Source organism: Erpetoichthys calabaricus, chromosome 13 (genome assembly GCF_900747795.2).
Source record: "Erpetoichthys calabaricus chromosome 13, fErpCal1.3, whole genome shotgun sequence".
NCBI lineage: Eukaryota > Metazoa > Chordata > Cladistia > Polypteriformes > Polypteridae > Erpetoichthys > Erpetoichthys calabaricus.
In genome coordinates this window covers 58,270,579-58,287,754 of record NC_041406.2, presented here as the reverse complement: position 1 = coordinate 58,287,754, position 17,176 = coordinate 58,270,579, and the positions used below count along the sequence as shown (strand labels likewise).

The 17,176-nt window shown below is 37.8% G+C and overlaps 1 protein-coding gene across 1 annotated transcript in view; it reads left to right on the top strand.

Annotated features, from left to right (window-relative positions):
• LOC114663345 (aryl hydrocarbon receptor-like) overlaps positions 1 to 17,176 on the top strand; it is a 206,666-nt gene that overhangs the window by 151,712 nt on the left and 37,778 nt on the right. Inside the window, 1 exon segment of the mRNA XM_028817017.2 lies at positions 4,229 to 4,338. Within this exon segment, the coding sequence (XP_028672850.1) occupies positions 4,229 to 4,338 (110 nt within the window).

Here is a 17,176-nt window from a genome sequence, read left to right as displayed (position 1 = left end):
TGAAGTACACATGTACACAATGTTACTGCCAACAGAAGGCAATAATTATGCAAAATAATGCAATACATTTTTTGACTGGCAGGAATAAGCTTCAGTATATTGGTCTTTAAAATGAATTTGTACTTGTTCTTATCAAATAAGCCATATGTGTCAAACTTCAATGATAATGAAGTCAGTATGGCAACAGTCATGAAATTAACTTTTACTTTTTTTTCTTTTATAAACTGAATTTGCATGTGAGATTTTTTAGTTTTAAAATTCCACAAGTTGTGCGGGGAAAATTTCTCAGTTGCACCTGTTTGGCACATTCCAAAAATCAAAGCCAGTATTTCTTGCTCTTGATGAAATTAAATTGGAGATGTGCATTTTCAGTGCTTTGATGTTAGTGAAACTGATGTCAGAAACATGGGACTGTTTTTTTAGGTTCACAATAAAGTCCAGAAAAACAATTGCACACTGTGCATTTGCCCTTTTTTTGGTAAGCATGTTTGGATATACTTACATGTGTTAAACACTAGAATTACCAGAGCCTACGAAAAAACTCGTATATCCGGCCCACCTTAAATCGCTTCTTAAAACCTTTCTCACCTCTCCGCCAGCGTCTTTTGTCATCTAAATGTACTGATAAAGACAAGCTGCCAGCAGCCGGCTATTCCATCCCCCCAACGACTTAGAACGTAAAACAAGCTTTTCCCAGCTAATGCCTTGATTGATTATCTGGGAGTGAAGTGGAGTTTTAGAGTAGAAATAATAAGATTGTTATTTGGAACACACGCATTTCATATGTGTTGCATTTCTACAGTAATCTGTGTAAACACATTGTTAAAACAGAAACGGTTTACAATATTCTAGTAGCAAATGACAAAATGTAGGCATAAACTATATAATGTATGAAGCCTGAAGTCCAAATATCAAAGAAACACTTTCACAAAAGGTACAAAAAAAAGCCACCGCCAAAAAAACCCGCCTTAGTGTGAGACATTGACATGACTTAACTATCACTGCTTCCGTGGCGTAACAGTATCAGTCGCTGACTGGGAATCAGAAGGTCGTGAGTTCGATCCTGCACAACTCCCATTTGAGAAGTGTTCTTATTTTCACTATTTTAGAATAAAATGATACATTTGATTTCAGTCTGTAACAGCCGGTGTAATTTATGATATTTGTAAAGGTTAGCTTTATTTTTTTTAAATTCACTTTTCATTGTCTCAGTCGTGTTCAGGATCCATCCCTACCGCCCCCAACCTGACACTGCTGTTTTTACATAAAGACGCGCTATAGTTCTTCAGTGTATCACGATACATACGACCGCGTGTTTTTTTCCCCAGTATTGCCAGTCCCCACGTGTTGCTGTATGCTGTTTCTTTTGTACTCCAGGACATGCAGAGGAAAGCATAGTAAAGAGCAGTAACTTCAGCGCTATATGCAATCATCAGACACTCCCCATCTGACACTGCTAAAGCTCTGCAGTGTACTTGTGACTGCATTGTCGTACCAATGCTTGCAAACTGAAGTGTCTGCATGCACTTTTCGTGGCATTATACGTGTATTTTTGAGCATGCCCATGTAGCTCAAACACAGGAACATATGTTGATGTAAAAGTATAACAAAACAAGTGCACTTTTATTCAAGACTATAACCGAAGAAAAAAGAAAGCAAGTTACAGTAGGTGGAATGCTAAGAACTGCTGATTTCCATTCTGTGCTATATAACTGTTAACATTTGAATCTGATGATTGCATATAGCGCTGTCTGATTTAGTGTGCGCAAGAACATGCAGGTGGCCAGTTGCTGAGTGCTACAACGCACATTTTAAAAAAAGAAAGAGACAAATATATGTGACGTTTTGAAGAAATCACTTTATGACGTGAATAGTACCATTCAGAAAACACCGTCAAAGTAATGCAATATTATTTGAAAACGAACAGCGTCAGGTTGGGTGTGAAGTTATACTGGCGCTGTTTGAGTCAGATCAGAAGCTGAAAAAGCTCCTGTTCTGACTCTAAGTAAAAAAGCATGAATTAATCAACAGAAATAACCGCGATTGACATTTTAAAGTTAACGATTTATAGTGCATACCAATTTATAAATTCAATGTCCGTTTGAGGAAAAAAAAAACACTTTCTTCAAAGCTGGGAATCGAACTCGCGTCTCTGTGGCACAGTAAGGCAGTGGTGCTCCTAGTCAGCAAACCGTCCTTATAACTTATTTTTTCAAGATCCATAACACACAGACAGACAGAGCACTGCGTAATACAGAGACAGACAGGCAGAGATATACAAATAAACAGGAAAGGCACATGTACTGAAAGAAAAAAAAATCAACATGTGCGTTGTTTCTGCAGCACTGAATAAGCTCCCCCAATCTGACACTCTAAGTAACAGCGCAAGTACAGACACAAATCAAGTGCATGTGTGTACTGTATAATATTAACAAAAAGAGCAGCTTACTACTGAAAACGGCAAATATAGGAGTGAGTGGGGATCGAACCAGGACTCTTGATTACACTTTGTTTGCGTCTGTACTTGCGCTGTTACTTAGAGAGCCAGATCGGGGGAGGGGTGATGTTAGAGCGGGTGAGCTGATTCAGTGCAGAAGAAACAACGCGCATGTTGATTTTTTTTTCTTTCAGTACATGTGCCTTCCCTGTTTGTTTGTATATCTCTGCCTGTCTGTCTCTGTATTACGCAGTGCTCTGTCTGTCTGTGTGTTATGGATCTTGAAAAAAATAAGTTATAAGGACAGTTGTTCATGTTAATTGCAGTCTCAATTGTTAAAAAAAATATTTTAAAAAGGAGCATCCCACATGAAAATATAACGATCTCATTACCTGACAGTCCATACCAATTTACAAATTTTATGTCCGGTTTGAGGTTAAAAAAGAAATAAAAAGAAGTAACACTTTATCCCCAGCGGGGAATTGAACTAATGTTTGTGAGGCAGAGAAAAGCTACTCGCTCTGAGAGGCAAATCTTAGCGCGCTACGCCACGGAAGCTGTTATATGGTGTGTGAAGCTTTTGTGGAAGTGTTTTATTTTGATTCTTAGGAACTCTGGCTTTACACATTCTATAGTTTATGCCTACATTTTGTAACATTTATTACTAAAATATGAAAAAGTTCTGTTTTAGCAATGTGTTTACACAGATTACTGTAGAAACGGAACACGCATGAAATGCATGTATTCCAAATAGCAATCTATTATTTCTATTCTAAAACTCCAGCAGTTCAGTCACTCCCAGGTAATCAAACAAGGCATGAGCTGGGAAAACTTAGTGAACGTTCTGCGACGGTGGGGGATGGAATAGCCGGCTGCTCGCTGCTCCTCTTAATCGGCACATTTAGAAGACAAAAGAGAGGTGAGAACAGTTTTAAGGTGGGCCCGATCTACGAGTTTTTTCGTAGACTCTGGTAATTCTAGTGTTAACAGAGTTTTTCAACAGTTAATTAAAGTAAAAGCACCCAGTTGTTGCAACATGCATTGACTACTCATACTTGTTTTCAGCAATTTGGCTGCTTATTCCAACTGTTAGTTTTCTCAGCACACAAGTGATCAGTTTTAAACAAATGTTTAATGTTCAAATATTGTTATATTTACTACCATTTTCATTTTTGATTTATTTATTGTATGCAGTTTGCAAAGTGATACTTTTTTGCAAGTCTTTCTTGGTATTTAACTAGATTTGATTGTGGTTGCTTTCCCTCTGTACATTTTATGTTATTGTTCTGATCTCTACAGTGGTTTTTAGAAGTCATAAATGGACAGTTGGCTAATTTTTCTATTTCTTTCAGTGTGAGGAGCTAGTTACTTCAAAAAATATGCTTAAAGCAAACACAGAATGGCGTGATCAACTGTTATACTTGCTTTCAATCAGGGCAGGATTTTGGCCTATCACAACATGCTATTTATTTTAGGTACCCCACCTGCTAACCAATATGAATGTCATAGATCTACATTTTCACAGAAATAATGTCGTCTTTGATTGAAAACACAGTATATAAGCCTAATTGCAATTTCATATTTTCTTCAATAGAAACACCTTGTAGAATGTTTTAACTTATTTTAGTACAAAATGAAATCAAGCACAGTATTAGTTGCATCCAAGATCTGAAGTAAGTCCAATGCACCCTAATGATGTTTCAGAAAAGATAAAATGAAGTTTTTCCATCTAAATATACACTTATTGTCAGCATAGATTTTAACATGCATTAATGTTTTTTACACCTGCAGGGGAAGAATTGTATTGGGATACACTGATGCAGAACTGTGTTACCGTGGAACTGGTTACCAGTTCATTCATGCAGCTGATATGCTATATTGTGCAGAAAATCATATAAGAAGTGAGTACATTTTTCCACTCTCCACAAGATGTCTGTCCTTGTATAAATTCTGATCTACTTGAGTGAAACTAAATGTTAAATAGTCTCAACTCATCTTCCATCTGTTTTTCCTGATGAGGGTCATGGTGGCAGCAGGCCAAGATTTACAATAACAATTGTAAATATGAAAAAAAAGAAACACAGCATAACTAAAAAAAGTTTGTGGTATGGAAATCTTCATTCTTATATGCTATTTATTTATTATCTATATTAAGATGACACCTTGTTATATTGCAGAATATGGGAGGTATGGCCACATCTGCAATAAATTTAACCAAGATTTACATTATGTTAAAGTTAAAATTTAATTGTCACTGTACTGCAAAGGAACATTTAGTGAAAGTCTAGTTCATTAAAATAAAAAAAGTAATTACATTTTTATTCTGATACAGTTCATATTTTATTTTTAAGAATTGCATTTCAAAGAAAAGAAAAAAAGTAGCAAAAAGTAAATTTAACATGACAGTAATAACCTCCATGTGAGCGTGTAAACAAATTTGTTTTGATTCTGTATGATTTAATCAAAGTACAGGTAATGACTCCACTATCTATCTTACTGTTGCCTGCCTCATTCTCTTTCCTGGTATGAATGAAAAAGCCAACTAATATTGGCGTAAGTTACTGTCTTTAGTAGTGGGGTAACAGGTTTTTATCATTCTTTATCATCATATCATTCAAGTGCAATAGGACTAATTTTAGGAGTGACCGATTGGATTAGACAATCACATTTTAATATGTAATAGGTTTTAATGTTATCTTAATATACCTGCTTCTTTCAAGTCATCACTGAGTATGTGTGCTCAAAATAACAGCTACTATGAGCAACTTTTTGTATTACATTTTAGTAAAAACAGAAACTCAAGGATAGATTTCTGACCCTTTTTGAAATATTTAATTATAATCCTGATGGCCTACTTTAGAGTTAACTGGTGTATGAACTGGTAAATAGCCTAAAATACATGTTTATTCAAGTGATGTTTAAGATTATTTTGAAACAGTTGTGCTTCTTTCTGTTATTGTGTCTTAGTTTATACCAGTTTGCACTTAAACATATATCTCACAGTGATTAGAATACTCTTTACATATGTAGTAAAAATGAATATAATTTCCAAAATGTGTTGGCTAAGAGTATCCACTTGAGGAATGGTTTACAGATGAAATGGCTATGTTGTTTATTAAAATAAGATCGGCTTAATGCCATGGCACCTAAGCACAAATGTTTCTGTATGTCTTTGCACTAAGAGGATAACTTTGAATATGACTTTCTAATCAAAACTTGAATATCTTCAATTTTGCATTCCCATGCCAAGGTGGAGTATGGTATATTTGCATTTGTGTTGTTCCAGTTGTCTTATATTAAAGCTTGACATTAAAGTGGAGACATCTTTAAGTGCTTTCCTCAGAAGTGAAGAATGTCTATTACCTTTTTAACCAGGAGCTAAAATAGCCCATTTTTCCTGAAGTGTGGTAAGGAATGGTTGAGCAACCATCACATGTTTGAAAACTCTCACGTAACTGCCACATTTTTTTAACTGAAACTGAAAGAGAAAACCTAATTTCTGGTCTATATTTTTTTGGATTTTAACAGTACAGTTGAACCCGTAATAAATGGCCCATGGACTGAGAAAGTACTCCGCAGATGTGCACATCATCCCTTGGCTTATTGTTTTGAAATAAGTCTCCAGAAATTTAAATCACTGATCCATTCATTTAATTTAGATAGAGAACTAAAATTAACTGTATTATAATGTTTTGCACAATTGCTGTGGAATAATGGATTTAGATGGAGGAAAAAAAAAACACACAAATGACTTTGTCCTTTTACATGAGCTTGTAAATCTTGGGATGAGATTCGGTCCAAGTGCTGCTTACAGTAAGAGTTGGTGTAGTAACTCAAAGAAAATAATCCATTAAAAATTACTAATTACTTCTTTCAAATTATACAATGTTTATTTTACAGATTATTTCTTGGAGAAAATGATTTCATTACTGATCATCTTTAACGCTACTTTAAAACCCTGCAGATATTGGAACATACTAAAAGGATACCCAAATGCCCTTTCAGTACTGTAATAAGAAGAAATAATCAAAAAACAGGTGAACGTGAATTCAGCATTTAAACAGTAAGCTACATAACTTACATAAACACTGAACCATTTGTAAACATATGGCCCAGCAAGTAGAGGCCTTTAGTTCTCAGAAAAAAATCCTCAGTAAAAAATGAAAGTTAATAATTAGAAAAACGGACATAACCACTCAAAACACCTTGCAGACATGGGAGTTGATAAATAGTAAAATTGTTGCTAGCATACAGTGCATCCGCAAAGTATTCACAGTGCATCACTTTTTCCACATTTTGTTATGTGACAGCCTTATTCCAAAATGGATTAAATTCATTTTTTCCTCAGAATTCTACCACACAACACAATCACGTGTACATAAGTATTCACAGCCTTTGCTCAATACTTTGTCGATGCACCTTTGGCAGCAATTACAGCCTCAGTCTTTTTTAATGTAATGCCACAAGCTTGGCACACCTATCCTTGGCCAGTTTCGCCCCATTCCTCTTTGCAGCACCTCTCAAGCTCCATCAGGTTGGATGGGAAGCGTGGGTGCACAGCCATTTTAAGATCTCTCCAGAGATGTTCAATTGGATTCAAGTTTGGGCTCTGGCTGGGACCACTCAAGGACATTCACAAAGTTGTCCTGAAGCCACTCCTTTGATATCTTGGCTGTGTGCTTAGGGTCGTTGTCCTGCTGAAAGATGAACCGTCGCCCCAGTCTGAGGTCAAGAGCGCTCTGGAGCAGGTTTTCATCCAGGATGTCTCTGTACATTGCTTCAGTCATCTTTCCCTTTATCCTGACTAGTCTCCCAGTCCCTGCCGCTGAAAAACATCTCCACAGCATGATGCTGCCACCACCATGCTTCACTGTAGGGATGGTATTGGCCTGGTGATGAGCGGCTGCCAGGTTTCCTCCAAATGTGACTCCTGGCATTCCACACCAAAGAGTTCAATCTTTGTTCTCATCAGACCAGAGAATTTTCTTTTCTCATGGTCTGAGAGTCCTTCAGGTGCCTTCTGGCGAACTCCAGGCGGGCTGCCATGTGCCTTTTACTAAGGGAGTGGCTTTCATCTGGCCACTCTACCGTACAGGCCTGATTGGTGGATTGCTGCAGAGATTGTTCTCCTTCTGGAAGGTTCTCCTCTCTCCACAGAGGACCTCTGGAGCTCTGACAGAGTGACCATCGGGTTCTTGGTCACTTCCCTGACTAAGGCCTTCTCCCCCGATCGCTCAGTTTAGATGGCCGGCCAGCTCTAGGAAGAGTCCTGGTGGTTTTCGAACTTCTTCTACTTATGGATGATGGAGGCCAGTGTGCTCATTGGGACCTTCAAAACAGCAGAATTTTTTCTGTAACCTTCCCCAGATTTGTGCCTCGAGACAATCCTGTCTCAGAGGTCTACAGACAATTCCTTTGACTTCATCGCTTGGTTTGTGCTCTGACATGAACTGTCAACTGTGGGACCTTATATAGACAGGTGTGTGCCTTTCCAAATCATGTCCAATTCAACTGCATTTACCACAGGTGGACTCCAATTAAGCTGCAGAAACATCTCACGGATGATCGGGGGAAACAGGATGCACCTGAGCTCAATTTTGAGCTTCATGGCAAAGGCTGTGAATACTTATGTACATGTGCTTTCTCATTTTTTTATTTTTAATAAATTTGCAAAAATCTCAAGTAAACTTTTTTCATGTTGTCATTATGGGGTGTTGTGTGTAGAATTCTGATGGAAAAAATGAATTTAATCCATTTGGAATAAGACTGTAACATAACAAAATGTGGAAAAAGTGATGCGCTGTGAATACTTTCCGGATGCACTGTAGCAGCCGGCAGATTAGACCACTTTCTGATTTGTGGACAACTACCTATAGTGTTTATTGAGTAACACAATCAACCTGCCCATGTCCCTGCCCTTCTCGGTGCTGTTTACTCTACCAAAAAGGCATGTAGTAATAAAAAAAAAAAAAAAATGGATTAAATTCATTTTTTTTCCTCAGCATTTCTACAAACAACACCCCATAATGACAACATGAAAAAGTTTACTTGAGGTTTTTGCAAATTTATTAAAAATAAAAAAAACTGAGAAATCACATGTACATAAGTATTCACAAGCCCTAGCTCAATACTTTGTCGATGCACCTTTTGGCAGCAATTACAGCCTCAAGTCTTTTTGCATATGATGCCACAAGCTTGGCACACCTATCCTTGGCCAGTTTCGCCCTTTCCTCTTTGCAGCACCTCTCAAGCTCCATCAGGTTGGATGGGAAGCGTCGGTTCACAGCCATTTTAAGGATCTCTCCAAAGAATGTTCAATCGGATTCAAGTCTGGGTTCTGGCTGGGCCACTCAAGGACATTCACAGAGTTGTCCTAAAGCCACTCCTTTGATATCTTGGCTGTGTGCTTAGGGTCGTTGTCCTGCTGAAAGATGAACCATCGCCCCAGTCTGAGGTCAAGAGCGCTTGGGAGCAGGTTTTCATCCAGGATGTCTCTATACATTGCTGCAGTCATCTTTCCCTTATCCTGACTAGTCTCCCAGTCCCTGCTGCTGAAAAACATCCCCACAGCATGATGCTGCCACCACCATGCTTCACTGTAGGGATGGTATTGGCCTGGTGATGAGTGGTGCCTGGTTTCCTCCAAACGTGACACCTGGCATTTCACACCAAAGAGTTCAATCTTTGTCTCATCAGACCAGAGAATTTTCTTTCTCATGGTCTGAGAATCCTTCAGGTGCCTTTTGGGCAAACTCCAGGCGGGCTGTCATGTGCCTTTTACTAAGGAGTAGCTTCCGTCTGGCCTGATTGATGGATTGCTGTAGAGATGGTTGTCCTTCTGGAAGGGTTCTCCTCTCTCCACAGTGGAGCTCTGACAGAGTGACCATTGGGTTTCTTAGTCACTCCTTTACTAAGGCCCTTCTCCCCGATCGCTCAGTTTAGATGGCCGGCCAGCTCTAGGAAGAGTCCTGGTGGTTTTCGAATTTTTTCCACTTACGGATGATGGAGGCCACTGTGCTCATTGGAACCTTCAAAGCAGCAGAATTTTTTCTGTAACCTTCCCCAGATTTGTGCCTCGAGACAATCCTGTCTCAGAGGTCTACAGACAATTCCTTTGACTTCATGCTTGGTTTGTGCTCTGACATGAACTGTCAACTGTGGGACCTTATATAGACAGGTGTGTGCCTTTCCAAATCATGTCCAATCAACTGCATTTACCACAGGTGGACTCCAATTAAGCTGCAGAAACATCTCAAGGATGATCGGGGGAAACAGGATGCACCTGAGCTCAATTTTGAGCTTCATGGCAAAGGCTGTGAATACTTATGTACATGTGCTTTCTCATTTTTTTTATTTTTAATAAATTTGCAAAAATCTCAAGTAAACTTTTTTCATGTTGTCATTATGGGGTGTTGTGTGTAGAATTCTGAGGGAAAAAATGAATTTAATCCATTTTGGAATAAGACTGTAACATAACAAAATGTGGAAAAAGTGATGCGCTGTGAATACTTTCCGGATGCACTGTAGCAGCCGGCAGATTAGACCACTTACTGATTTGTGGACAACTACCTATAGTGTTTATTGAGTAACACAATCAACCTGCCCATGTCCCTGCCCTTCTCGGTGCTGTTTACTCTACCAAAAAGGCATGTAGTAATAAAAAAAAAAAAAAAAAGTGCATTTGCATTTTTTCTTATATGCTTTTAGATCAAGAGGTGATACATCAAAATGAATAAAATATTAATGCAGCTAATTTTTAATTGTAAAAGTTCCCACATACACACTGTGATTCACTTCTTTCTGTATATATTACGGTTGGGAATGTTAGCATGTAAATTGTTGCGATTAATGTAGCCTGTTTAATGTGTTAAAAATATTGTCACATCCAGGCCCGGCAACAAATTTTTTTTAAATGTTATGAAACAATATTACAAAAAAGTTAAGTCCTGCAGGGGAGCAGGATGATAGGTGAAGTGGAGAGACCAGTTTATGGCAGTCCTGATGCATTGCTAGAGACAAGTTGCGAGAGTAAAGTACAGAGAAAGTATAGTAATTGTGGAAAAATTCGACATCAAGATTTTGATGAATCTCCGCATTTCATGCGCTCCTCAACATGTTTTGACCATTTTTGCAATTATGTTTGTCTGTGCGTGTGTGTGTGTGTGTGTGTGTGTGTGTATGTACAGAAACATGATAACTTGAGAATGCTTTGAGCTAGATAGATCAAGTTTAAGATATGGTTGTTATAATGTTACTTTTCTATCAACTTTTGGGCAACATACGTCAACTGGAAGTGGAAGTGTACTTTACCTGAACGCATTTCAAAATTTTTCAAATAAACTAGTACATATTTTAAATAAATAATTAATTGAAGTTATGTATAGTAGTTTTTCATGTGAAATTGCATTATAAGAAGAGAAAAGTTATTGACAATTTATATCGCCATTAGTTAGGATAAGAAACACAGAGAATTTCACCTTAATCGGATAACCGGAAATTATATTTTAACAGGTATCATCAGCACTATTACGTATACATTACTACAATTATATAATAGAGATAGCTAATTTAAGTTTTTATAATCATTACTTATCGTTAGATATCAAATTTGACCCTGATGACTGGAAGTGTTATATTACTGACCACAAAAAAACAATCAGATTTGAAATTTCAGTTCAATCGGATTACCGGAAGTAGTTCTTTGCCATATAAACTTGCATTATAAACAACGATAAGTGATTGGAATTTTGTAAGAAACACACAGATATGAAATTTCATTATAATTGGACAATCAGACGGATATAAGGAAAGTTGAGTGGAGAACAATCCAGATTTTTTAGGTGTCCATGTGTGTGTGTGTCTTCTGGTGAAGTGCGCATGCGCTGGGCACGGTGCGATGCGTGATATTACTGTCAAAGAAAATTACGCCCGTTTTACGGAAATACAAACCAGTATTACTGCGAGAGGAAATTAAAGGTACACAATACAGTGATGCATATTACAGCCACATACAAGCCAGTATTACTGTCAGAGAAAATTAAAGGCATATTACTGACGCGCACGCCTATATTACCCCCAGAGAAAATTAAAGGTATATTACGGACATAGAAGACAGTATTACTGTCACAGAAAATTAAAGACACACAATACACACTGGCAGCCCACGAAGAACGGTCAGTTCAGCAAGTAAACATCAACAAAAGAAAGGCTGAAAGACGAAAAAAAATACGACCAACAAACAGAATAAGGTGAAGGTCCCTTGCCATTTAATATAGACTGTTCCTACTAATGTTTATGCGCTACTGTTCTAGCGCCCGTTATTGTACCAGGCTTAATGACTAGTATGTATGTGTGTGTGTGTATATATATATATATATATATATATATATATATATATATATATATATATATATATATATATATATATATATATAATATACAGTATATAAAATAACTAACTATAGTTAGCATACGGAAGTATACTTCCGACATTTGGTATGGATCATTGTGACACATCTGGTTTAATGAAAGTTTTTTGCCTCATAGGATTGACATTTTTATAGGGATCAGATTTGTGTCTACTTTTTTTTTACCCAGAACTAGGGATTTTCTAGAATTTACCCCACCTGTTTGATTGACTAGCAACATTTCATTATGCTTTCTTGACAGTTGTATCTGTGCTATTGTTGAAGCAGGTTTATCTGTAAAACAAATCATATTTCGACAGTATCAGAACATTTAGAGGACAAAAAACGCTGGCGGAGAGGTGTGAACGGATTTGCGAAGCAATTTAAGGTGGGCTGGATCTACGAGTTTTTTCGTAGGCTCTGGTAATTGTAGTGTTAAACATTGACCACAGGATTAGCACAGTTTTTTAAAAGCTAACAGTAAGTGAACATTCACCACACACAATTCCTGATATAAAACTTGAAAATACAATTTATGTGCCGTGTTTATTGCACTGATGTGCAAAATGTTCTACACAACTCATTTAACTATTTTGTAAAAATGATTATTTCTGTTTGTACCATTGCATGTGCGTATGATTTGTCTTCTAGCACGAGTTGGTATAAAAAAATAAAGCACACATGTAACAGACAATCTACAGCCAAAAAACCTACCCTAGTGCACTGATTTCCAGTCCGTTAGAAGGTCACAGAAATAAGGTAGAAATCTACACATAGTGATCAGGATGAGATTTAAACCTAGGCTTTTGGGACTGTTGGAGAGCAGAGCCAAGCAATGCATACATCGCATTTCAATGATCAGTCAGACAATGGTGTGTTTGTTTTTTCATAGCCATATTTACAGATTAATGTATTACATACAGCATGAGCAGTAATTTTGTAATATAGCAGGTATTGTTATAATAATTTCTGTACAGTCGACCCTTGATAAACGACCGGCCTGACATGCGAACAACTTGGTTTACGACCAAAATTTTGTTTTGAATTACGACCAACATCTTGCATTACGACCCGAATGCGGTCACGTGTATCCGCTTGTGCAATTGTAAACAAACAGCCGAGAGCGTTTAAGTGTCAATCGGAGCCCAGATACATGTGTTTGTGGACATAATTTCAGTCAGTGCAGTGATTTATATAATTTATTTTGATAATTGCTAAGGAAGGAAGAGAAGGTAACAAAGGTAAAGAAAGCGATCACAATCGAAACGAACAAGGAAATTGTGTGGAAATATGAGAGTGGCGTTCGTGTGACCGATCTCGCTAATATGTACAGCATGTCGAAATTCCACCATCTCGACAACTTTACAAAGGAAAAGATTTGTATAAGGAAACTCCTTCCAAACAATAACCACCTTCCATTTTCATTTTCCTCCTTCCTTCCTTCCTGCAAGCCAAAAGATGTCAAATAAATGGTGAGTACAGTATGAAATTGTTGTTTCTGGTAGGCTAGGCACTTTTTATAACTTTTTGGTTAGTACATTAGAAAAATTATTGGTGTTTTTGGTAAATTATGCCCATTATACAACCCTTTTTTATTAAAAAAAAGTTAAGTAAGTACTGCTGTGGGAGGTTCGGAATACATTAAGGGCATTTCCATTATTTCTTATGGGAAAAATAGGAAAAACAGGAAAAATTACAGCAGGTGCTATATACAACAATTAAAGTGACTCTAAAGCAAAACATGATGAGAAGATCCAACAAAAGATAAATGAAAAGCCTTTTTTTTCCTCCTCCTTCTTCAATAGACAGTTCACAAAGGGTGGAGAGAAAAATAATCAAAGGCAAAAGTGAGAAATTATGCACAAAGACAATAATGAAAAATGAATACCCACAAACAGTGATTACTTTCACCCAAAAATTTATACATATCAGAAGTAAACCTACCCTCACTAATATATTCAAATTTAAACACACTTGTCTGTGCTCTACCAACTCAGCAGTAAAGAAGTGTCTGCTAGCTTCATGCACACACTTTGCCATTTGGCCACTTCAAATCAAAAGCGTGGCCTGGAAATAACATAGCAGCATCGGACACGTGCCTATGCATAGTGCGTGATTCAAGACCGAAGAAGCCCTCTGACTTGCAGGCCTTCAAAGCAGTGGGGTGACTCACAAAGGGACAACAAAACACTAGTGGAAACTTTGCTCTGCTACTGCGTTCTCCCTTGCTAGAGCACTAAAAACACAGGTAAGGTAAACTTTTACCTCAAATATACTGTAACTATCTAATGTGATTAGCTATAAACATATATCCTAACACTATTTTTAAATTGCCTGAGGACTCCGGTTTATCACTCAAGCATTGATTTTAGCAGAACACGACCTGCTTCCATGTAAAAACTCTTTGTCTGGTGCTGTCTCTTCCGTGCCGTGCACTAGCTCCTTAATGGCAGGTGCTAACCCCAGTGAAAATCGAATCTTGTATGTCCACATACTGTATGTTAAAGAAAAAGAAAATTTTCGCATGACTGCATGTCAAGTGTTTAGCATCAGATTGAAAACCAGGATCACAAAAGTATATCAATAAAGGACTCTGTTAACACTGACTGTTTTAAATCTTATAAGTTACTTTATGTGTAACACTGATTTACACGATCAGTTTCTCATTCGGGTTCCTTGGCAATATGAACAACCCAACTCCATCTATTATGATTTTGCCCACTGATCATATAGTGATTGATATCTGTTTATAATTAAAGAAAAAATACTGAATTCAGTAACTCCTGAATTTTCACTTATGCTTCACTCTTTATTTTTTTTAGTTTGTGAAGCTTTGCTTTTTTGTCTCTACTCTTCTATTTTGATGTCCGTTTTTTGTGACATGGTCTGTTTTGTTGCAAGTAAAAGAAGACTTTCACAAGCTGCCATTTTGTCTTTATAAGGCAATCTTGTAAAAATAAATCATTTTCAGTTTGAGAATTACTTTAGAATGACCATTGAGTAGCCCTTTTAAATTATTTAGCTTAGTGTAAGGTTTTTTGTTACTTTTTTGTTTTTCATAGTATTCCGTCCCCTTACACCGAATTACAAGCGAGGCTTCTCTCCTAAGACCCAGTCCGGTACAGAGTGTTGCGTTGCACCATTGGTTGTAGTGAATGTAGAAAAATAGCTTTACTCATCAAGAAAGTTCAAGGCTGAGGAATCCGTATACTTTAATGTAGATTTCTTGCAAGAAGTCATACAAATATTAGGATGTGAGAAACATTGACAAACTTGAAGGTAAAAGGACGATAATTTCCTGTTACCTAAAATGCAATATGGAGGAAGTTTAAAGCAATGAGGTAAAGCAGCGCCCAGTAGCTAAAAGAGAGCTAGGGACATACCAATATGTTTTTAAATTTAAAAAAGGGGGGGGGGGGTCGGAATTACCAGCAGTCTAATAACAATTTTAACATAGGCTGCTGTAGCAGCACACTCCCCAACTGGTATGTCAGATAGTACCATTAATCTTGAATAATTAACATTACAATTTTTTCAATAACAAGTCTGTAACATAGTAGGAATCCATCCTTGGGAACCTAAAAAAAAAACAAGAGAACAGCTACAAAGAACATTAAACTTTAAATGAGTTCTCAGATTCAATAAAGTCACTAGTAAAACCTTCTGTAAACTGAAGAAGGTGCAGATTGGTGTGAACTCCTGAAGGTTCAGGTTACATCAGCTGTGGTAGGACTGAATTGGTCTTTCTGACGAAGTAACAGGACAACCTCTGTGACTGTTCTGAAGAAGATCTTAACAGTCCCATCTCTGGCGGTCTTCACTTCAACCTTGTGGACCCTTCCGTCATCACTGGGCATAGTCTTTACAGTGACACCCATGGGCCAATCGATCTGGATGAGCTTGGTAGTCCTTCAGTAAGACCAAATCCCCTTCTTGAAGGTTAGGCATTTGTACTTGCCCATCTTCTGCAGTCTTGTAAATGGTTCAGATATTCCTTTCTCCATCATTTCCAGAAGCAATTGGCAAGGTGTTGTACACATCTCCACTGGCTTTTGTGAAGGTCGTGGCTGTCAAAACACCATGTGGAGTTTGGAATAACCCCAGTTTTTTGTGTCAGAAGGGCAGCTGGGGTCAGGATAACGGGAGCATCTGGATCTGAAGGAATCAGACTTAAGGGTCTTGAATTATCACTGTCACTGCAATGGGTTCTTTCCCGAACTTTGTAAGCATTCTGATATCGTTGTTAGTTATGGTTTGGACCTGTTAAAAAGTATATTGTTGAGAGATAGGCCTCTGTATTGTGTACTCGAATCAAAGATCACTCTAATTTGTCCTGGATTGTGAGAATGGGCATACGCCAAAGGATGAAAGACACCAGCATTCTTCACCTTCCCTCAATGGTGGAGCTGGTTCAGCATGATTGTTGTCCAGTATTTTCTGCATGAATGCTATGACATGCTCTTTCATCTCTGGTTGGCTCTTCAGTGTTCTCTTTAGTGAAGCAAATCTTGACACGGCTTGCTCATGATTATTTGGAAGAATGGGTCTTGTGGAAGGGTAATGGAGCTACCCAACTGTTGGACCATGAAATTGGTAAAGATAGTTCTATGATTTTTGATGAGCTCCTTATCTTCAACAGAAGGAGCTACTTATTGTCGTCACAGGTAGTCTGGTAAACTGTAAGGACTAGGGTTCGTCTTCAGACATAACCATACTGAGCTCTTGTATGCTATCAAGCATTTCTGTGTGCAGATAAGTCTCTCACGAAATAGTGGCATGGGCATTGCTTGAAGTAAGAGACATGCCCCCTTCCAGTCACTCGTCTTGTAAGAATGGATGCTGCAAGGTCCTGGGTGTTTTATTTATGCAGACATCTCCATAACAACCCAACATAAATTAAGTCTCTGGACATAAGGGGCATCATTAGGGCCGTTGCACTGTTGACGTACTTTATGGACTCTTAGAATGTCTCTGCCCAGCAAAAGCAAGCTGTTAGCGTCCTTGTCAAGAGGTGGGATACAACTGGCTATATCCTTCAGGTGAGGATGGATACTGTGCTGCTTCAGGTGTGGGGATCTCCTCCCTGTCACTTGGTTACTAATCACATTCAACCAGCGTAGGAAGTGGAAACTGTGTGTTCCCTTGCATTGCTTCCACAATAAAACCATCCGCTCTTCTTCCTGTAGCATTCACTAGGCCTGCACATGTGCCTAGGGAATAGGGTGAAAAGTTCCCTTTTATAATGAACTAGCAAAATACCCGCGCTTCGCAGCAGAGAAGTAGTGTGTTAAAGAGGTTATGTAAACATATATATATACATAAACATATATAC